General features: G+C 39.2%; 1 protein-coding gene across 1 annotated transcript in view; it reads right to left on the reverse strand.

Annotated features, from left to right (window-relative positions):
• CNTNAP5 (contactin associated protein family member 5) overlaps window positions 1-24,551 on the reverse strand; it is a 4,019,360-nt gene that overhangs the window by 704,638 nt on the left and 3,290,171 nt on the right. The window contains exons 15-16 of the mRNA XM_044060643.1: window positions 9,077-9,204; window positions 8,794-8,964 (exon numbers count right to left, since the gene is read on the reverse strand). Coding sequence (XP_043916578.1) covers window positions 8,794-8,964; window positions 9,077-9,204 — 299 coding nt within the window. The remainder of the gene's footprint in view (window positions 1-8,793; window positions 8,965-9,076; window positions 9,205-24,551) is intronic.

Consider the following 24,551-nt stretch of genomic DNA (forward strand, 5'->3'; position numbering starts at 1 on the left):
GATCTATCATTACCTTTTTCATTTACTGAATGCAGATAGTCCTGTGTGCCTTCTAAAAAGACAAGATAACCTGCATTTGAGAAAAGAACAATAGCATTTCACAAGTACCTTAATCCAACTATGATGACTAGTTAGGTACAGCCAGATATGTTTCTTAAATCATGCATGGCAAGTAGTACATATTTTCATGAGTCAAAGTACTACAAATAACACCATTCTTTTTGAGAAAATTGCATACTTGTGATACACTTTGCTTCAGTTTAAAACCATAGACTATGAGCAGGTGCTCTTTCACCTGATCTTGTCTACAACCATGTCTGAATCTGAATCTATATCTGTCTAGCTAGCTATATCTATTGCTCTCTTTCTCTGTCTCTCTCTCTCTCTCTCTATATATATATGTATATATATATATATATATATATATATATATATATATATATATATATATATAGGTTCATAGGTAGGTACTAGGTTATCTGCCTGAAGGCATTTATAAGCCTAGCCAGAATGTGTTGGCTTTCGCCGCCCCCTTACATTAGTTCCCTGTGCCTCTGTCCAGCAGAGCCACTGAAGTGATCCCCGAGGTAAATTTTCTGTTTCCCATCCACTCGTCAAGATTTCTTTTGAAGAGTGTTAGCGAGGATTTCTGCCTGATGTAGAATGGGATCTTGTTCCAAAGCATGGGAAGTATCTGGGACAGGACTCTATCCCTCCAGCATGTCCTATTTATTGTTGTGTTGAGGTTTAGATCCCTAGAGTGTCTGGCTCGTGGGGATAAGGTTTTCTTTAGGTGGAGCATGTCCATTAATTCTGGGTTGGACATGGCCTTGTATGTCAGGCAGAGATCACCTCAGAGTAGGCGGTATGCAACCGAGTACAGCTGTAATTTCTTCAGTGGAGCTGCATAGGGCATCTGTCTGAGGCCAGTGATCCTCTTGGTGAGGTACTTCTGTGGTCTTTCCAGCTGTTGCAGGTGTCTTGTAAGGTACAACCCAAATGGGGCATTGTATTCTATGATGGGTCTGATGAGTGATGAGTAGAGGGGTACAATGACCTCTTCTGATCTGGATCCAAACCCTTTTGTGATTAGGTGGGCCACGTAGAAGGATTTTCTAACCACTTGACAATGTGATTATCAAAGTTGAGATTACTATCTACTTGGGTCCCCAGATCCCTTATTACGTCTTCTGCATTTAGGGGACTACAACCTATGTGGCAGTTTGTGGGTACTTTGTTTATTCCAAAGGGGATGACTATGCACTTTTTGGCATTTAGCTTGAGGCCATGATTTTGACACCAGGTATCCATCTCAGTGAGACACTTTTGGAGGATGTCTGTGTCAGCCGGAGAGTCAATTATAGCCCCTAGTTTGCAGTCGTCTGCGAACTTGGTTAGCCATAGTCCTCCTGTGCTTGCCTGTACCTCTGAGAAGTATATGCCAAATAGCATTGGTCCTAGGACTGAGCCCTGGGGAACTCCACTTGTAACCGATTTAGAGTCAGACCTAGCTCCCGCAACTCTCAACACGTGGGTTCTGTCCGTGAGCCAGTTGGCAACTCATCTTGTGACGTAGGGGTTTATGTTCAGGCTGGTGAGCTTGTCTATAATACCAGAATGGGGAATGATGTTGAAGGCCTTTGCCAGGTCTAGGTAGGCTGTGTGGACCATCTATAGCCTTGGTAACTGTCTCAAAGAAGTCCACCAGGTTTAGGAGGCATGATCTGCCCTTAACAAAGCTGAACTGGGTAGGGTCCACTGTTTGGAGGTTCCAAATGTCTCTGGAAATGAGTTCCATGATGATGTGCTCCATAGCCTTGCAGACCAAGCTAGTCAGGCTTATAGGACAATAGTTCCCAGGGTCTGTTGTGGCTCCACATTTGTGGAGTGGAATAACCACTGCTGTGTGCCACTCTATGGGTACGTAGCCTGTGGAGAGGCTGAGTTTGAACAGCGTGTTTAGGTGAGGGGTTAGTTCATCTTTGAGCTCATGTAGGACACAGCATGGAACACCGTCCGGTCCCATTGATGCTGTGTTTTTGGCTTTGGAGAGGGCTGTTTTAACATGAGTGTCTGTGATTTCAGGGACTCTACATTCTTCTGGTATGGTTATGGGCCCTCTTGGGCGTGAGAGGGGGGTGAAGTTTGCGCTGAACCTGTCTGCCAGGATGTTGGCGATATCGGTCGGTTCAGTGTATTTTGTGCCATTCTGCACTAACTCTGAGCAAATCTGAGCATTGCCACTTAGATTCTTGACATAGCTAAAGAATGCCTTGTGGTTATCTTTGGAGTCCTTGGCAATTTTTCTTTTAAAGCTCGCCTTAGATGATTTTATGAGGGATCATAGTTTCATGCTGATACTGATCAGGGATGTCTTCCTTTCTTGGGATTTTACTCTTTTCTGTACTAGTTTTCACCTTCTATTGTATAGCTTGTTTATGGCAGGAGTCCACCAGACTGGTTTCCTTTTCTTGGAGGAGTAAGTCTTGGTTTTGCTTGGGATGGCATGATCCATGCATTCTTGTAGGTGTCCTTAGAATGCATTAGTAAAGATTTTTGCAGCTTGGACAGCGTTATCCTTCAGCATGGGGGCTTTGAAACATTTCACCTCGGTCTTAAGTAACATGAAGTTTGCTTTTTTTAAAGTTTTTCATGGTGGTTTTCTTATCCGGGGGTGGGGGCGGAATGTGGATATCCAAAGTGATTTGTTTATGGTCAGATCTAACCAGCAAAGGGTTGACCTCTGGTGTGGAACACCGGTCGCCCATGTTGGTGATGACCTGGTCCAATATGTTGTCACCTCTGGTGGGAGTGTTGACCAGTTGAACCAGGGCATTTGAGTTTATAAATTCTAGGAAATGTTGGGCAAGGGAGTTAGTACTTGAGTAGTTCTCCCAGTTAATGTTTGGATAATTGAAATCACCCAATATTAGTGTGTTTGGTAGGACCTTTATGTTTCCCAGTGTTTCCAGGAACGTGGAATGGGGGTCCTGGGACATGATGGATGATCTGTAGCAAGCTACAATTTGAATTGCAGTTTTGCCCATTGTTAGTTGCACATGGATGATCTCTGAAGCATCATGCTGTGCCACTAACCTGGAAGTGTGGGTATCCTTGATGAATATGGATACCCCCCCCACCTTTTGTATTTTGGTTTGGGTTCTGTGGCCGAAATGTATGGTATGAGTTGTAACCTGGTAGTGCTGGGGTGCTCTCTGGAGCCTAAAACCAGGTTTCCGTTACTGCACATATATCGATTTTCTCCATAGTGAGGAGTGCCTCGAGTGCATGCATTTTGAGGTTCAGACTTCTGGCATTGAGTAGCACTACCCTCAGTTTTTTTGTTACTTGTGCTATTTATGGTGGTAGGTTTGTCTTTTGAGCCTTGCCTACAAAAGGCACTATGAGGGTTTGCCAGTGAGTGTATTTGTGTGTGTGTATATATATATATATATATATATATATATATATATATATATATATATATCTATACACACAGACACACACACACACACACACACACACACACACACACTCACATACACACACACACATACATACACAGGCACATGCACACATACCCACAATCTGTCAGCTGGCTAAATTAACATATCCAAAGAGCATTTTCAGCTATGATCCCAGTCAGAGGGGATAAACACAAATAAAACATTCATTTGGAATATGAAAATGCAACTGCAAAACTGAAAAAAAAGAGATGAAATGGTAACAGTTGAAAAACATAAGACCAGGTCAAGTATTCAGTATGTACAGAAGACAGCAAAAAGAATGGTATCTTACGAATGAACAAAAAACTAATGAAAACAATCTATATATCTGTCTGACTAAATACATATATTGTTTGCTTTATTAGGTACTCAGATTTATCTTGTAAAAATCTGTTGGGTTTTCTCATTCTGGATTTGTTTTGTGTAGCCAAGTCTTGGGTCAATACTACCTCCATGGATGCAAGACAGATTTCTACTTGAATGGGGTCACGGCTAAGTATTAGTTTACCACACTGGTTATCACAAGTCTGTGTTGATACACTGATGTCTAGCTCATCACACAGGATTCTCAGATGCGTACTTTAACTTCTCAATTCTTAATTAATCTGCCTCCACACTATTCCCTTACTTTAAATACTTAATAAAATGCATTTGTCTGCATAAAATGCATTATGATGCCTTACTTAATTTGTAGGCTGTAACTTTAACTAACCAGTTTTCTATTTTAATGCATACATTTACCAGGTCACTCTTCTTGTGAACTATATAGTGAACCTTTGAATACTTATTATTGCAGTGATCCATCCACCCATCCAACCAGTGAACCATCCATCCACCCATCCAGCCAGTGAACCATCCATTCACCTATCCACACATCTATCCAGCCATCCAGCCAGTGAACCATCCACTCACTTATCCACACCACCCACCCACCCACCCATCCATCCATCCATTCACCTGTCCACACATCCCATCCACCCATCCCACCCATCCAGCCAGCGAACCATCCATTCACCTATTCACATCCCACCCACCCATCCATCTATCCAGAAACCCTTTTCCCATTTTTGTACAAGAAGTTGGGGTGTCACATCAAAAGTGGCAATGATCTAGACCTGATTTTCTCACTTCCAGTGGCTTCCCTGCCACAGGTGCACCCCCCCCACACACAAACAAACATGCACATCAATGGCCAATTTAGTGTGTGCAATCCTTGTTCACTGAAAAAGAATCCACGCAAGAGCTTAGTTATTACAGTTTACTTCTGATACAGGTCTTAATTTAAAAGTTTATATTTTTACTTATAAGTGCAATTGTATAGATGACTGCAGAGTATTTTTACAGTAGAATCTTTTTAAGCTATTTCACCCATAAAAATTAATTTGATAAGTGAAACAATTGTTTAGAGTATCTTGATTGAAATAACTTTTACATTAAACTGCAAAAATAAACTAAATTTATTCATAATGTTTTTTAATGAGAGGACAATACTCAAAATGCTGTTAAAACATACATCATCAATATTATGAGCACATATTATTTTGGTGAACATAAATGAATTATTTTGCATCTCTGAGAGAGTGTTAATCACTGGTATGAACTGTAATGTATCACATAAACGTCTTGTGTTGTATATAGCATATTTATAACTGCTGATGCCACGTGCTCCCCTTTCCTATTTAAGAAAAATGTTCTGTTGTTAGCAGCAGTGTCCACAAATAATTTGCCTGTTTGGTAACCCCTGGTGTTTTCTTACGTACAGCTGAGTATTCCCTATACTGTCTGACCTCTGTAATGTACACATAATATTAGCTAGTGATAAGAAACTGAGAAAATTCTATACTAATGAGACATTAATGCTTTTTTCAGTGTTAGTGCAGCCTACATGTATAAAGTACAACGCAAAAGTAAATTAGTTCTGATGTTAATGTCTAAAAATGTTACTAATGCATCATATTATCATTAGTCAGTTCAAAACATGCTTACTGCTTTCACATAATTTGTCCATCAGATTTTATTTGTCCTGGGCAGGCACTGCTGAAACCAGAGAATATAGCTACCTGACTCCTCCGACCATTCTAGGCTATTAAAAAGGCTTGTGGCAGTCACTTCCTGCTGGCCACAGAGGGCAAACTTAACCTAATTATACCAAAACTATATTTATAAGTAGGAAAGTTGAACAATTGTAACTAGATCAGGGGTCTGACAGGTCCAGTTGCAGACCTGCAGGCTGGAAAAGATTACTGTCTTTGCAGCAATGGCTGCAACAAGAAAGAAAATAAAGATGTCAGTGCACCCAGTAAAGAATATTTGACAAGAACTTCAAGCAGTAAAGAAGTGGAAGGAAGATGGTTACCAGGCCAAAATGGAGACTGAGTTTAACTGGAGTGTTAGAATGACTGGAAAGCTTGACATTTTTAAAGGACTTTTTTTGTCTCAGGTATGCTTTTAGATTGACAAATGCAGTTAGACTACCAAAGAGTAGTGGTCAAGAGAAATACTGGACAGCTCAGAGATATTAGATCCAAATTTCATGCATACTGGGTGAAGTAATGGCTGCTGCAAAAGTCCAGAAAGGGAAGAAGACTCATTTCTGCTTGACATAAATTTTGTGGGCAGGAAAATTTCTCTTGGGAGATTTACAGAAAGTGGAACAGAAGTAAACATTTTCCCCCCATACCCTGCTGGTGGGTTGGAAAGGGTTGAAACATATGCCTATAGATTATTCAGAGACACCCTGGATCTGTAGTGCCGAGTGAAGAAGCCCTTAAGCCAACCCAATTGGGGTTTGAATAGTGGTCCCAACACTGGAGCACCCCGGCTGGGAAGCAGAGAAGTGAAGTAGCATGCCATGGTCACCTCTCCAGGGGGAAGCAAGGCTGAAGATAATTTAGGAACACACAAGGAAATGTGATTTCTGTGGTGGAGACCAGAGGAAAACACTTGCCATTTCAAAGGATGAAGGTAGAATTACTTGCAAGTAATGTCGCTTCTTGTCCTGCCAAATTTGCATGCCCTCGATGCATTGTCCTCAGAATATGCAGGACAGAAAGCAAACATTAATAAAAATGGAAAGTTGTCATTATCTCAGATAATATCAAGAGGGCAACCACTTCCCAACACCAAACCAGCTTTTACTTTAGAGCCATGAAAATTGTGCCATACTCGACTTCACCAAAGCTCCTTCCAAGCACATCTTCTGATATGTGCCATATTACATCTTCTAATATGTCTTTACTGAGTCACTGCCTTCAACACCAAACTGCTGCCTGCCTGGGCATCTCTGTCCCTCTTCTGGATTCACTGCACTTCTCATCTCTTCCCCAGAGTCCATGTCCACAGACACCTCGCTCAAACCTCCTCCAGTGTGTTTGGTCCATGCAGTGAGGTTCTGTCTGTATAGCTTCCAGGTCTAGAATTCCCAGGTTCAGTGACTCCCATGGCTTCTGCAGCACTGTTCCTAGTGTCCTCTCTACACGCTACACAATATGACCTTCCCAGTACCGTGGGATCTGCTGCTGTTTGTTTTCTATGGGTAGTGACAACACAAGTCATGAAAAAAGGGCTATGTCCATGACAGTTATTAGTAACACTGTCAGTTCAGTAGATTTTATACTGAACTGATAGTTCTTTCTGAGAAATTAAATACTGTTGTCTTTCCAGGGTTGTTTTTCTTCACTGATGAACAGTCAAGCTTTAAAAATATATTTCCTTTTAGTATAACATGTGGCATTACTTGTGCTAGTTTTATGGGAAAGTTCCTGTTGTAAGGTGCAGCTGATGAGAGTGGTGTGAGGGTGTCTTTATATAAGGAGGTGTTCATACATACACACACATATGCATGCATACACATACACACACATATACATACATACATACACATACATACATACACATACATACATACACACACACACTATGTCATACTGTTAGTCAGGATTTCTGCTACACTGTAGGACATTACACTGCTTCCACTAAGAATGAGGACGGCTCCTACTCAGTAGATTATATAAGAGGGCTGAGTATTTTGTATGCATCTGTATATTCAAACAATATAAAGCATGCACACCAAAGGTACTAAATGGCAAGGTCATTTATTGCAAAAAGGGGTGAGGGAGACATTTTTCCTTCTCATTGTAGTGAGTCAGGAAGTACTTATTATGTGTTGTACATTATACAGATGGATCAGAAAAGAGGCTGAAGTAGATTAGTTGTTTGGGAAGGCAGTCACATACAGGCAAAGTGCTACTGGAGTAGGTACTAGGATTTGTAGAGGGATTATCAGAAATCTAGAGATGGTGAACAGCAACAATGATTTTCAGGTTATGGGAAGTGGTAACCACTTCAGAAATTGTACTGAGGGGTACATAGGTATTTCTTTGTAAGGTCAAAAGTGAGTCTATCTATTCTACATGGATATTGGGATTGAAAGGAAGCAACATTTAGAAGAAGGGGTCTGAAATGTGGGGACTTTGAACAATCTAATGACACTACCAATTTCTGTAATGTGCTAAATGATGATAAAAATCGGGAAACTCAATAATCTCCCCCCCGATCTATGATCATGAAAATATGCAGAAAATTGAAAACTGGGTGTTGTGCATGAATCCACTTCATATACATTTGCTCAGGAAAGGGATTATGTAATAACTGGTGCAAGACAATGGTCTCAAATTTAAATAAAAAAAAAATTCAATTCCAGCACTGACTTGAAACTCCAAAATAATTAAAATAAGCATGTTTGAAAACATTTCCCAAGTAAATCATCTCTGAAGTTATAAGTAGCACGGTGAGGCTTGCATTTGTCTGTTTAAGAAGTGCAAAATTTGTATATATTTGGCAAACAAAACATTTCCACACCCTGCCACAATTGGACATATATATATATATATATATATATATATATATATATATATATATATATATATACACACACACACACACACACACACACACACACACACACACACACACACACACACACACACACACGTATATATACATGCATATACACACACAGATATACATACATACACATACACACACTATGTCATATTATTAGTCATATACTGACCCTTTAATATCCACCTTATACATTTGTAAGGTATGTCCTTCTATAGCAGGTTATGTTCGTATCAATACCTGTGACAATTGCCCTTGCTGTAGAAAAAACCTCTGAAGTCTGGACTATGTTTTCTAGCTAATCATTTTGTACTGCACTAAGTATTTAGTGCCATCACTAATATCAGCTGTTGCTTTGTTGATACACAAGCACAAAAATACTTACATTTTAGTTCAAGTCTTACAAAACCTTTAACCCCAAGGTTCTCCAGGAATACTCCGGAGAAGTATGTTGTTTTGAAGAAAAATGAAATATCATTGCTGAGTTCTGCCTGTAGAGTTGGGAAGTGCAGATAGGAGGAATCACTGCTGAATGATGCCGCATTCCAAAAATTTCCTGAAATAAAAAATGTGCAAAGGTTTCTGAGGTACACAAAAATGATTGTACTTATAATAAAGCACTCAGCCATGAGAAATTAAATGCAAATCTGTTAGTAATTAATACATACTGTCTCCATAGCACTGCAAGGGTCCAATCTTGTATGCGGCTTCAGAGTTTTCCCTGTAGGTGTCACTAATGAATATCTGAGTTACTGGTAAATGTTCTTTGTAGGAGAGTAGACCAGTATCATTCGTCCTGTATATCAAAATCATAAAATAAGAAGGTTAAAATAATTTTAATTACTAAACACATTCTAGCCCTTTAATATCAAGTCTTTATTTGCTTTTAGGATTATATTACTATTCACTTTTTTGTAGAATTTGTGAACCACATAGGTTTATTAAGCATATTAAGTAATATTAAACAGATTCTATTGTTAAAGAAATCAAACTGAAACTGTAATATTAAAGCCAGAATAATCAGGTTCGGCCAACGACCATAAGGACAGCATTTGCACATACACAAAAATAAAGTCATACAAGGATAGTAGCAAAAGGTGGCTAAAAATGTTTTAAGAACATAGTGATGTAATGTGTGTCTAACTGAATGTTGGGTGCTTACATTTTATTCCAATAATTATTTTGTAGGTTTTAAAGTATACCATTACTATTTATATACCTTCTGCTCATTGGATTAGTCCTTTTAGGTATTATCAAATTAATATGAGAAACCCAGGATGATCATTTCTAACATTTTCAAATATACAGAGTGTGCAAAACAGTCTTCATATACTAATAGTGTTGTAACAGGGCAGAACAGCCAAAATATCTGAGTCAATAAAACAACCATCTGAATCTTAAAAAACAGAGTTTGAACAAATTTCACAAGTGCTATGCTACACAATGACTTCAGAAAACAGCAGTATGTTAAACAGTAGTGCGGAAATCATTCTGTGTTGCACAACTTATAAACAAAGGTATGGCATCTAAGTCCAAGGAAATCATTGTTCCACTGTATTCGGCATTCATCAGACCTATTGCTTGAGTGCAATGCCCCCTTTGGTATGTACCTAACCAGGCACATCCAACAACTGGAATGTCCACAGAGGTTCCTCACCAAAAGAATATAGGGCATAAGTAATATGTCCTATGCAGACCACCTCAAGGCCCTATCCCTGTATTCTGTCTCCTACAGGCTGTTGAGGGGAGATTTATACCTGGCATTTAGGACATTGTCAGGCCCCAGTCTGATGGACCTCCTGCATGTCCACAAAAGAAAGAGCACCACAATTACCTGTTCTAAAGACTTAAACCTTGCCCATGATATAAATAGTACCTGCTGGAGAGACAAGTATGTATCCCAGAAACTACCCCGTCTATAGAACAGGCTCCCCACCCATGTGAAGTAGAGTGACTCCCTAACAAAATTCAAGTGTAACTTGGACAGCTGGGTGGAAAACTGGAAATTCATCCAGGAAAATAAAAAAATATTACACTGGAAGCTGACAGTATTTTATTAACTGTCGACATGGAATCCTTGTACACAGTGCTCTCTCACAATTACTGTATAATAGCAGCTATGGAATCTTTTAAGAAACATAATCAAGGTACACAGACACAACTGCAAAAGTTAAGCAAGCTCATTAATCTTGTACTGGACTTTAATTTCTTTACTTTCAATGGCAAACACTACAAACAAAAAATTGGTATAGCAATGGGGGCTGCCATGGGTCCCAACATAGCTAACATAGCCCTGGGCAAGTGGGAGGAGGACTTTGTTTTAAACAACACAGACTACATTCAGCATATCACATGCTATTTACGCTATATTGATGACATCTTTATTGTGTGGGAAGGGGACACCTTGCAGCTTGGAGATTTTATCACTTACCTCAATCAAACAACCCCCTTCCTGAAGTTTATCTCTTCCCATAGCTATACTTCAACCACTTTCTTAGATATGCAGATTTCCAAGGACACCAACAATAACAGAATCATCACTGATCTATTCAGAAAACCAGCAAGGGTTAACTTATTACTCCACAGTAAAAGTCTGCATCTTACAAAACCAAGTATAATGTGGTGAAGTCCCACGGCTATAGACTAGCTAGAATTTCCACAGAGATGGAACCATTTTTAAGAAACCTGAACAACTTAGAGAATGATTTTCTAGTGAGAGGCTCTGAAAGTCAGATGTTAAGAAACATCCGGGAACCCATTACAGAGCTGAAAGGGACTGAAACACCTTCACTCAACCTCCCCAGTAGGAGAATGTTAAGAAATTCCACAGAGAATAACAAATACAAAAATAGCTTAATCCTGACATGCACTTTGGATTATCACAGTATTAAAAAAATAAGTTTTGTACTCACCATAACGTTCCATGTGAGTTGTTCATCTCGCCTTCCTTCTTACAGTTGGTTCAGAGCCAAACCTCGAATCCAAGTCGGCCAACTACAAAGCTTGAGGTCTTCAGACAGCTTGAGGCCAAGTCCCTATCCCATGAAGCACCTAGTGTTACCTCATATCTTGTTTGCTGCCTCTAATAATACCATATGCCATTCTATCACTTTTTAGGAAAGGAAACCATAGGCAAGACAAAGCAACCATGATAAAACATGAATCTTGGTCCTTGAAAAAACCTGGAGGGGGTTGGAGAGTGGGAAGTAAGAATGAAGGCGAGATGAACAACTCACACGGAACGTTATAATGAGTACATAATTTCTTTATGTGAAGTTCTATCTCGCCATTCATTCTTACAGATGGGTAGCGTCCCAAGCACCATTTTTCTCAGGTGGCTCATGGGAGTATGTTTCTCAGGACAGTGGAACCAAAAGAAGCCCTATCGACTTTGTAATGAGTGATAAAAGTATGAGCCTTTGACTCAGTGGCAGCTGCACAAATACTATCTATTGGTGGCCTGGCAGTAAAGGCTAAAGACATGGAAACAGCTCTGGTTGAATGAGCCTTTATTTTGTGTTGCAGAGGTATTTTGGCAGCTAAGTAAGTGAAGGTGATGTGATCAGATAACCATTTTGATAGAGTGGTTTTTGCCACAGGTCTACCTTTTCTGGAGTCTGAAAAGGAAACAAAAAGTTGTTCAGATCTTCTAAATTCTTTGATTCTATCTAGGTAAAATTGAAGTTGTCTGTGAACAATAAGTTTGTACAGCATATACTCCAAGTTATTGGTGTGTTTGGGGGGAAAAAATGGTAAGTTTATGGTTTGGTTAAAGTTAGCTTGATTTGTTCGTAATGAAACTATCAGAATGAAAAATCAGATACGGGGGTTTTATAGACAAGGCCTGAAGCTCTGAAACTCTTCTGGCAGATATGATGGCTACTAAAACGACAGTCTTCCAAGACAAAAATTTCAAATCGCATGAAGAAGCTGGCTCAAATGGTGGAAGAATGATTCGTGAAAGCATAAAACTTAGATCCCAAGGTGTATATGGGGATTTGACGGGTGGTCTAAGGTGGAAAGTTCCCTTGAGAAAAGCTTTGGATAGCTTGTGTGACATTACATTAAAGCCTTCAGTACCAAGATGAAAATTAGAGATCGCAGCGAGCTGCACACGAATGGTGGCTGCCACTGCTCCCTTGTCAAAAGCATAATCAAAAGCTCTAGTATGGAGGAAATAGAGGCTAGGTAAGGGTCAATTTTATTTTGAGAAGCCCATATAGAAAATCTCTTCCATTCGCTGAGGTATTCTTTCCTAATAGATGATTTATGAGAAGATATTAAAATATGTTGTGTTTCAGTTGAAAGGTTATGGAACCTGGCTATGTTGGGAATTGGAGTAGCCAAGCTGTCAATTTCAGGGACTGAAGGGAGGGATGAATAGTCCCCAAAAAGTGCATCAGAAGGTCTGGAACTGGGTCTAGAATCCAAGGCTCTTCCAACAGATGAGGTTGAAGGAAGGGGAACCAAATCTGACGAAGCCAGTGAGGGGCTATAAGAATGATGGTCCTTCCCAGGGCTTTGGCGTTCTGTAAAACTTTGGCTATCAGGGGTATTGGTGGGAAGGCATAAAGGAGACCCGGAGGCCAATCATGTACGAGTGTGTCCTTTGAGGCATCTCCCGGAGGGGGGATTAGGGCAAAATAGCTTCTGCATTTTGTATTCATGGGGGATGCAAAGAGATCGCAGCAAGGCTGGCCCCATTTGCGGAATATTCCTTCTGCTATTTCTTCTCTGAGGGACCACTCGTGAGGCAACAAGATTGCCCTGCTCAGTTTGTCTGCTATCACGTTGGATTTCCCCTAGATGTGCATTGCTATCAGAAAGTGCTGGGTGGAGGTAGCCCACTGCCACACTCTTAGGGCCTCTCGATAAAGGGGATAAGACCTGGTTCCTCCTTGTTTGTTTATATACCAGACCACCGACATGTTGTCCATCTGAATCGCAATTGTCCCCAGAGGGAGAGAGTCCTGAAAGTACTGCAACACCAAGAGTACCACTCTCATCTCCAGGACACTGATATGCAGATGTGTCTCTTGTTCGGTCCATGTGCCTTGGGCTGTTCTTCCCTGAAAATGCCCCCTCCCACCCGATCAGAGAACCATCCATGGTCACAGTGGCTGATGGTGAGGGTAGGATAAAAGGATGACCTATCGTTACTTGGCGAGAGGTCAACCATCACCGAAGATCCTTTTTGCAGGAGTTTGTTAGATTGATGAGATGTGACTCTTGATAGGCCTATTGCATGAGCAGAAGCCATTGTAGAATCCACATGTGCATACAACCCAAGGGAATTGCTATTATTGCAGCCGCCACCGTCCTCAACAAATTTAGCACATCTGAGGCTGGCACCTTGTCTTTGGATATGAGGTTCAGAATTTGATGTCGAAGTACCGATATCCTTACTGAAGGAAGTTTTAAAGTGGTGGTGTCCAAATCTGCTCCGATAAAATGAAATGTTGAGATGGTGACAAGGCAGATTTTCTAAGTTTATGGTAGTCCCCAGTTGATTGCAAAGAATAAGCATGGTGTCCATGGCTTGTACAAGCGTATGCCTGGTGGTGTCAGTGAGGAGCCAATTGTTTAAGTACGGAAACACCTGGAATCCCAAATGCCTCAGGTAAGCCGTGACCACTGCCATACATTTGATGAACACTCTGGGGCTGTAGTGAGACCAAAGGGCAGGGCTTGAAACTGGTAGTGATTGGCTCCCAGCCGGAAGCGCAGATGATCCCTGGCTGGTCTGGCCATATTTATGTGGTAGCACGTATCCTGGAGATCTATCGGGCACATCCAATTGTCTTTCCCTAAAAAGGAAAGTATTGACTGTAGCGTGACCATCCGGAACTTCTCCTTCTTGACAGATCTGTTTAGTCTGTTGAGGTCCAAAATAGGTCTCCAGTCCCCTGTCTTTTTTGGAACTAAAAAGAATCTTCAGTATGTTCCGGATCCTATCGGCTCTGGAGGGACCGGTTGGATGACTCTTTTTTCTAGCAACCTTTGGACCACTACGGTTGCTTGTTCCTGTAACTGGGTGGAACATCTGAGATGTTTGTTATCAAGGGAGGTGGAGTGGCAAATGGAATAAAATATCCTCTGGCTATTATGCCTTGTACCAGTTGTCGTTTGTTATTTTTAGTCAGGTGTCTGGATACAAAGATAGGTGACCCCCGACTGCCTCCAGAGTTGGACAGTTGGGCCTCCTTTCAGGAGCGCTTGTAGGGCTTCCCAAAGAACTGATCTCTGTCACCCTGATTTTGTGGACCCCCTCTGCTGCGAGGGTGGCATCTTCCATTATTGACCATTCCTCTGCCCCTGGTGGGGGGGTTCACCACGTGTGTCCTGAAAAACTCCTTCAGCTTTTCAGAACCATATCTTTCCTCCCTTTTGACCTTTGGGGTATGGTCTAGTAGGGGTGGAAAAATGGACTCTGATGGAAAACAGAGTCTTAGCTTCCTGCTCACATCTGGTAAGAGTTTCCTTTACTTTGGCCCCAAAAAGAGACAAGCCATCAAAAGGGGTGTTCATAAAGGATGACTTAAAGGGCTCCGCAAAGGAACATAAGCACATCCAGGAGTGTCTCCTAACAGCAATAACTGCACCTACTGCCCTACTCATTCCATCAGCTGCATATGATATCAGACGCATGGAAGAGTTTACTACGGAATTAAGAGTAGCAAGCTGGGAAGCAACCTTGTCTGCAGATCCTTCAGCTACCATGCCCTGTAGAGTATCTCCAAGCTCTTTTAGGAGATCTCTTTGCAGACTTGTGAAATGTGTGAAGTATCTCAGTGATCACATGGCAAAAGTCATTGAACTGAACATGCACGTCCTGTATCTATCCATGATCCTAGAATCTCTGTTAGGAGGAAGGACAGATGAAGATGTTTCCAGCATATCCTTTTTGGTGGCTGCTGCCACCACCATGGCATCAACAGGTACTCCCTTCATGAGAAAATTCTTATCCTGAGGAGAAAAAATAAATGTATTAGGCCTCATAGGGACAGGCTCCATGGTGTCTGGAGACTCCCACATCCTTCGTGAGACCAGCTCCATAAGCTCATCGAAGGGAGGAGACACCCAAGAAGTGGAGGGCTGATACTCAAAAGATTTCAGGAGGACCAACTCATCCTCAGTAGGGTTGGTGGGCTTCCAGCCATCCCTCTGCTTTAGGATTTCCAAGATATCTGCAAATGAGATATCCTCCAAGGGGGAGCATGGGGACCCTTCTGACTCATCCAAGTCAGTGTCTGAGGTGACAGATTCCTGCGGAAAGTCTAGATGCTTCCTCTTGCAAATTTTCTTCCATGGAACTTCATCGGTGGGAGCTTCTGGTGAGGTCTCGAAAGAGCAAGGTCTGCCCAGTGGGGCTTCCTGAGGCTCAGGGTCTTTACGCTTCAAAGGGATCTGTGAGGCAGAAGGCGCTTTAGGGGAGGAGGTAGTTGGTCCTGACATTGTGGATGTCCTGGGGACATTACTCTCATCATGGCATCAAAGGCACCTCTACTCTGATATGAAGGAACTCCTGGGTCCGAAGAGACAGGTAATTCCCTCAGCAACGGAACAGTAGGCTCCGATCCAGAGGTAGGAGCCAAACTCATCCGCGCCGAAGCCCCAAGAGGCAAAGTCAGAGCCAAATATTGGTCCGACTGTCCTCCCTGGACCCGACCAGTGAGTGTCGGCATCTAGACCCCTTGATAGGCACCAAGGAAGTCTGAGTAGTTGGCACCGATGGCATTGGAATAGGCATCGGTTTCAAAGGCTCCACAATCATCAGCTCCTACTCCACCAGCTCTGAAGGACTGATTCGGCTCGGAGGAGGAAAAGAAGTAGATGGAGGAACAGCTGTTGATTCTAAAACCACTTAGGTCAGAACCAATAACAATTTGGCAAATGCCGGTGCCTGTAACAACTTCTGCACCACACAATCCACATCCAAATCAGATAGGCTCATCAAGGGCCAAGATGAATGGATCGATGATGCCACCGATTTCAAGACTGGTGATTTCAACACTGTGGAGACCGGTTCCAGGACTGGGGACTGGCTTCGGAAAGTTATGACGCTCGGCTCTGAAGGCTGTGGAGCCAACGTCGGTAATTTTTTTGGTGGTGTCGGATCCCAAACTCTATGCTCCAAGGATGATAATTTAGAAGACTTGGAAGATTTTGGAGATTTAGATGTTATATCATGATCGCCCAAAGCTTCTTGAAAAGAAGATTTTAATAGCCCTCTGTCAATCTGCTTTCTTTTTCTTTCCTGTAGAATGTGGCTACTGAAAGAATGGCAGATGGAGCAGCTCTCTTGTAGGTGCAAAGCACCCAAATAGTAAACACAGTTAACATGACCATCAGTCACAGACATTTTCTGTCCACACTTTGGACATTTTTTAAACACAGACTTGGGTTGTTTTTCCTTGTCTTGGTCATCCATAATAGAATATAAATGCACACAAGAAAAAAAACTTTTCAAACTCTCGATAGTAATATATCAAGCAACAACTATCTAAATATCTCATCTATTCAAACAGTAAGAAGCCCCTAAATCAAAATGGGCTCTACAATACTTATTAAAGTTTCTAATATACTCTTGTAACTGTAAAAATACTAAACTCCTAATAAACACACTTCTAATCTACTGATTTAAACTACTAAAGGCACACCAGAAAAAAGGGAAGGGAGATGCTAAAGGCCTAATAAAATGACGGCCAAAATTAGCTATAGGAAAGCGATTAACAACTAGTTGTAAAGTTTTATAACAGCTATTAAATGGAAACTTAAACTACAATAAAAGGTATTTAAAGAGAACATTTCTCTAGAAGAAAAACTGTACTGGCCTGAGCTGTGAAATATCCTCCGATCTGATGCAATGGCAAACTAGATCTGAGGTAACACTAGGTGCATCATGGGATAGGGACTTGGCCTTGAGCTGTCTGAAGACCTCGAGCCTTGTAGCTGGTTGACTGAGCCGAGGATCGGCTCCGAAACAACTGTAATAATGAACGGTGAGATAGAACATCTTCACATATGTTATTAAAGAAAACTGGGCCATTGTCACAGGAAACCTTTTCTGATTAACATCTTAGATGAAACCCCATCCTTTGTTTACAGGAAGGCCAAGAGCATTAGACGTTCTGTTGAATTTAAACCTAGACTATATGAGAGAAACACTAAAAGATGTGAAGCTAACTGTACATTTTGTATATTTATGCAGCAAGGTGATAGTTTTTATTGCCCTTATTTAAAAAAAAAATCATTAAGACCAGTGCGGGGGGGGGGGGTCACTGTAACACTACAAAAGTAATTTACAAGGCACAGTGCAATGAATGTGATGCATTTTATGTGGGCAAGACTGTAAATAAACTTAAGCTAGGATTTCATGTCATCTGGCAGAAATCTGCTCTGGATGTAAAAATAATGCACTAGCCAAGCATCTTGCTCTTCATAAAAGACAAACAAGTTTTAAGGTCCAGGTACTGGATCGCATAGACATGGGTGATCTTGAAGAAGACATCCTGAATATGCTGGAGAAACGTGAACTCATGTGGCAATTAAAGCTGAACGCTTTTAGGAAGCCTGGACTAAACTACTACTCTTCAGTTAAAAGTGTACTGGAACTTAGAAAATTGCCACATTGTTTTCATGACTAATTTTATTTTATTTTATTCTTCCAGTGGGTTTTAAATACCATGTTAAATCAGTTTTAATTAAGTGTATATTTTGTTTACATCATCATACATTTTTTTTTCTTTTTCGTGTTCTTTATTCCACTTTATTCAAAATGATTTGTAATAACAATACTAACTAATTAAACAATATTTTTGTAGATAGATTTTAGGGTTAATGTACACAGACATGAAGAAGTCTAGAAGGACGAAAGCAATCTTTGTTAACAATAGGTTATGAAAATAGCATATGATTTTTACAATTGATTTTTTACATGCAAAGTATATATGTATATATTTATATATATTTTTTGATTGCCAAATGGACTAAGGTTGATATATTTCCAGCCATGTAGTATATTGTCTTGGATAAAATCACAGACTTAATAATCTGGTTAAATAAGAGGTACCACATCATTATAAATTTTATTTAAAGTACATAAGAGTTATATTATTATGACAGCTACTAAGTACAGCAGGACCATATTGAATGTCACACTGATGGGGGAAGGGATGTGAATTTAACATGTATACCAATAACACTTTGTTTTACAGCACAATAAACCACTTCCATGCCTGATAAAAAGTATATATATATTTAGAAAGCTTGTGGGGAAACTATTACTCTATTTTTGTTTTACTTGGATCGCTTGTCTGTGTACTTAATAAAGGATTTTCAACTGGAAACAGACTGCCTATCCTGCTTGGATTACTTTCAAATACTTAGTAATTCTGTACAATATTTCAAATTATATATTTTTTATTATTTTTTTGATTTTGGGCAAGTTTAAGTTCACTATTTCTACCACCATTATCTGATCTGATTAATATATAGTAATTAACTAGATATATCTTCCACACAGAGGAGTTAAATACTAGAATTAAAAAACAGGCATTTCAGCGTTGTATTGTAAACATGTTCTAGATGGTTATTAGGTGGTTTAGATGATGCCACACATGTGCGAGTATATATTTCCGTTGAGTGAGGAAACTGGTCTACTTTTAAATTATGACAATTTCATTTGTTTCTTAAGATAATAATAAGATTGTATTGTTTTAGTTCACTTATAAACTTTTGCATAAGGGGAATAGTTAATGTTTAGCTGTTTAAGAACCAGAGTTTATTAGTTTATAATATCCAAGTCCCTATAGCTGTGGAAATGGGTCTTAACAAAGAAGACCGTGGGCAACTGAGTGTCGTGGATAATCTATCTGATCTTCCAGTGCTAACTGTCATAGGTCATAAGCACTGGACAGTCATGTTTCCCAGGTGTTTCTACTATGAGAGATGGTGGTATGATCCCTCATATAGTAAATGCTTGCTGTTGCAATGTTTAAATCTACCTGTTACATACAAAGTAGTAGGAGAGCTCAAAACATGTTTTTTATAGAGGGCATGTATCCTGCAGCCCTACAAGCCACCAAAGTTATATATTCAAACAGTTGCACAAAACTGGGAAAGGAAGAAAATCCTTAAAATATGGCATGTCAATCTCAAGCCAAACACTTGTTTGGCTCTAATGAGTCAGCAAGTGATTTCCATGATTTTGAAAACTGAGGAAAACATGGAGAAGCCCTAGGTATACCTTTAGCTACAAAACTATCAACAGCATTTTAATATTTTCATGGTGACAGGAAGGCTTATTCACATTCCAGTCTTGTTGGGAGTGCCCTTAGATAACATATGAAAATGGACACTGCATGTTATGTAGCACTTTTTTCATCCGGACTATCACTGACTAATTAATTGTAATGGTTGCTACTCATGGAGATTTTACTCATGAGCATGTCACTTACGTGATCTTTGCACTCATGACTAGATGTAGGGAGAGTGTTTATCCATGCATGATCAATGATCTATAGACCAGAATTATCTGGTGCTATTGTACAAGGTATTTTAAAATGAGAATGCATTATCCTTTTAAATAACTGCATTTTATACTCTGAGCTTCCTTCTGGTTGAAGATGTTAATAATCCATTTGTCATGTGGTGTGACTAGTTTATTGTTAGATCCCATGAGGATGTTCCAGTCTGCTGCAGCCCCCCTGAGTTAGACCCCATGAGGCTGTCCCAGGAATAAGATGCAGTGTGGGGGCATGAGCCTGACAAAGGGAACTTAATCTCCCAGCATGACCCAGGGAATATGTAGAAGCATGTGTGTGTACAGGGGCCAAGTGTTGATGGAACGGCATTGTGCCTGATATCAAAGGGAGGGGGCTACTGCATAACTAAAGAAATCTGAGTCAGCCATAGATAACAGACTAGTGGCACTGAACTCTCACCCACATCACTTAGAAATTAGAGAACTTTACCAAAAGGGGTTGTTTTTGTAGAAGAGGTGGTTTTGCTCCATCAAGTGTTTTTTGGCTGTTAATATCAGGCAAGAGAGAGGGACAAGTGAGCCTCAGTGTGAAATAGAAAGCTTGATGGGGAAAGGCTGGCATGGAGAAGAAATAGATTCATCTAGAATACTACCCACAGACATGTCTTTCTAAAGATCACCATGTGTAAATAGGTACTATAAGGGCAGTGGGCCTAGTTAGGCAGCTTACAGAATTCCTTTACAAATTAGCTTTTGTTTTCGTTATGTTGTAGTTTTAGATGACGGTGTTTGATATGGACTTGCTAATACATCTAGACATCTCCTACTTTTTGAATAGATAAATAATTTAAAAAGGATGCATTCCACTTTTTGTCATCAAGTAAATTTTCACATATTTTTCAAGTTTAGTACAGGAACAGTACCAGGCAAGAAGCCACAGGTAATATAAGTAGATGCAATTGAAAGCTTTTGCCACCATTTACAAACACCTCACAGTGCTCTTCTCCCAAACAGAGCAGATCCCTACATAAACCAGCTGCTCAGCACCACAAAAAATGGAGCTGAAATCCAAATTAAATGGCTTTATTGGATGGCAGCATAACAAAACCAAGAAAATAAACCAGTTTCAAAGCAAAAGCATCTCCATCAGTATAAATTAAAACCATGGTCATTTAGAATAACATTTAAATAGCATCTTAATTTTGCACCACCCTTGATGTCACCAATTAAAGACATGCATTGCCTCCAAAAAACAAAATCTCAGTCATTTTAAATTCGTACCATATATAGCTTTCCTTTTCACTCTTCAAATCAAAGGTCCCCTCGTATGTTTAAGTAAAAAAGAATAGCACAACTATAGACCATTAACTACCTACACAGGAATAAAAGCCCATATAGACAGGAATCCCACATTTAGTATGAGACCTGCCTTGATGATGAATCAGAAGTCTCAAATCTGCTCAAAATACATTTATTAACACAAATCTGTATCTTTCATGTTTGTCTGAACACATCTCTGATACCATTAACTGTCTGATATTTTAATACAAAAAAGTTCAAACCCAAACTAAAAAAGTTATAAGTATATATAAATAACATCTGTGGACTTAATCCTGCCTCCCCTTTCCATTCAAAATAATGTGTGTGTGTGTGTGTGTGTGTGTGTGTGTGTGTGTGTGTGTGTGTGTGTGTGTGTGTGTATAACAATATAAATATATATATATATAAATATATATATATATATATATATATATATATATAGTAGAAACATAAGGATCCAAGGACAGCAGATACTTCAAGTAAAACTTTCCTTTAATATAGGACAACTAAGAACACAGACATAAGCGCTTTCGTAGCAGTGCTACTTCATCAGATGTATAACATTATTTTAAAAGCATCAAACATTTATATAATGGTTACTACATCACATGACTAAATCAATTACTACTAAAAGGTATATACATTCTAAAAAGTCATATACTATTTTTAAATTTTTTTTTAAAAGTACATAAATACAATGTCTTATATAAAAACCTAATAAAGGTATCTCCTTTGTAATAGGTCAATACATATACAAAAGCAATATATTAAAAGTGATAATATGAAAAAAGCATAAAAAGAGAACTATTTTCTATTTTTTATTTAGACTTCTGGCCTTCAATTTAGGTTTAATGGGTACTCTGTCATTCAGGCCATGACCATAATCTCCCCTTAATCTTCTAATCCATTTTGACTCTATCAGTTCAGTTAAATTGTTTATATCTCCTTTTCTAATATTTTCAAAGATATGTGCTATAACCATAAACTTAAAATGGTACTTATGTATTATCACAACCACTTTTTCGAGGTAATACCGCTGGCTTCCTGCTGTGTTGATTTAACTGTAAGTATGTACAGGATCACATTGACAACATTAACTTTATTAAAAAGCCTTGTTTAGGTAGGAAAGGAGGTATGACATGTGAGGAATGACTGCTTGTTTCAAGCTATGCCGTTTCCCTGACATCATGTCACTGGAGATACATTTTCCCACAGCACTTTTGTGTAACACGCATTCCATCTCTCAAGCCGCGAGCCGCTTAATGTAACAGACTCACACGCTGACAGTTGTCCACTTGTCTACTACTTCTTGACAGCTACAAAAAAAGAGAAGAGACCAAAAAAGGGGGGGGGCAAAGCTGTCAAACTTTGTTGTGCGGCATAGTTTCTTAATAAAGGTGATAGCAGGGAATGCGGTGACAAGCCTTAATATTCTTTTATTCCTTCTTACTGGTACCATTATCAGCACTGACATGCGAGGAGGAGTACATTCCGACGGCTCGTCAGTGCATCAGCGATCAAAAAGCGGCGAGCGCAAAAAAACAGCATAAGTACACCAAAACCATGATCTGCACCATTTCCCACGATACCCCTGCCTAAAACAACCTTTCAACGTGAAGGAAAACACACTTCTTGACATAACGGCAGCATGACCGTCTACATCTGCGCACAGAGAAGCGAGCGGTATTACCTTGAAAAAGTGGTTGCGATAATACGTAAGTACCCCTTAAAATAATGTGTAAGGTTTGTATTTAAAATATGTTTGGATAAGGCACTTGCAATACTGCCTTTTTTGACATGATAGTAATGTTCTCTAATTCTTTTCCTGAGAGTTCTATCTGTCTTCCCTATATAAAATTTAAAACATGTTGAACAGTAAGCTAAATACACAATATGTGTTGTATCACAGGTGGCATAAATATCAAATTTATATTTCTTATGTTGATCTGGATGACAAAAATTCTCCAGTACTATCGATATATTGACAAAAGTTACAGTGTCCTCATGGTGGTGTACAATGTTTAGTATAGTTTCTCTTATTATTTGTTTTTGGAACACAAAGACATTGTTTTATAGATGTCATTTTTTTAAAAATAAACCTAGGTTTTTCCTTCTATTATACTTTCCAATGCTCCATCAGTTGTTAAAATTTTCCAGTGTTTTTCTATAATGTTAATATATTCTCTGATGTCTTTTGAGTATTCTAAACACATTTTAATGCCTCTGGTCGCATCTTTATGTCTGTTTACAGTACTACCTATACTCTGCCTTTTACTATAATAAGGTTTAGCTTTGCCGCTTCCTAATTCTGTAATATGTTAATACTATTATTAATTTCTGTTTATCATAACCTCTGGCAGTAAATGCTTGTTCCAAATATTCAGTTTGTTGAACAAAATCATTATTGTCAACATTTAATCTTGATGCTCCATACATTTGACTGTTTACTACACTTTAAATACATGTGCAGGATGCATACTTTCTTTGTGTAAAAACTTATTACAGTAGTGTGGCTTTCTATATAATTTTGTAGTGATGTTCCCTGCTGTGTCTAATAAGACACTAACATCAAAGAAATCTATAGAATGTTTAGATAGCGTGTGTGAAAATTTAAAAAAAGATGTGGTATTATTAATATATTGTACAAACATTTCTAATGAATCAACAGTTCCTTTCCAAAGCAGAAAAATATCATCCGCAAAACGTCTATAGAAAACCACATGTAAATTAAAAGGTCCTTTAAACACATATTCCAATTCCCAAATAATCAGTACTGCATTGGTGTAGCTATTAGCACATTGTGTGCCCATAGCTACACCATGTTTCTGCCAGTATATATTCTCATTAAATACAAAGATATTATTCTGTAAAACACAGTCACTTAGATTAATTAAAAGTTCCATTTCTTTGTCTGTAAAATTACTATACATCTGCAGAAAATGCTTTAGTTTAAATAAGCCATCATCATTAGGAATCACAGTAAATAATGATGTTATATCCAGTGTAATCAGCAATAATTTTCAGTACATACAAATAAATCATTTAAAAAATGTTGGGTATCTCTCAGGACATGTTCAATTCTATTTAGTATAGGTCTAAGTTTTTTTCTCAGTATATATAGAAGCTGGCTCTGTACATCAGTTTCTACCTGCTACTATAGGACATAAAGGGGGGGTTAATCAGGTCTTTATGAGTCTTGAGTAAGCCTTGAATGATAGGTAATAAAGGACTTGATACTTTTAAAAAAATGAAATAAGTTATTATCCATCAGTTGTGTATGTAATAAATTTATCATTCTTTTATGAATATTATTAATCATGCTGTCAACTTTTACATTC

Source organism: Protopterus annectens, chromosome 2.part0 (genome assembly GCF_019279795.1).
Source record: "Protopterus annectens isolate FY-2018-M chromosome 2.part0, PAN1.0, whole genome shotgun sequence".
In the NCBI taxonomy this organism is placed as follows: domain Eukaryota; kingdom Metazoa; phylum Chordata; order Ceratodontiformes; family Protopteridae; genus Protopterus; species Protopterus annectens.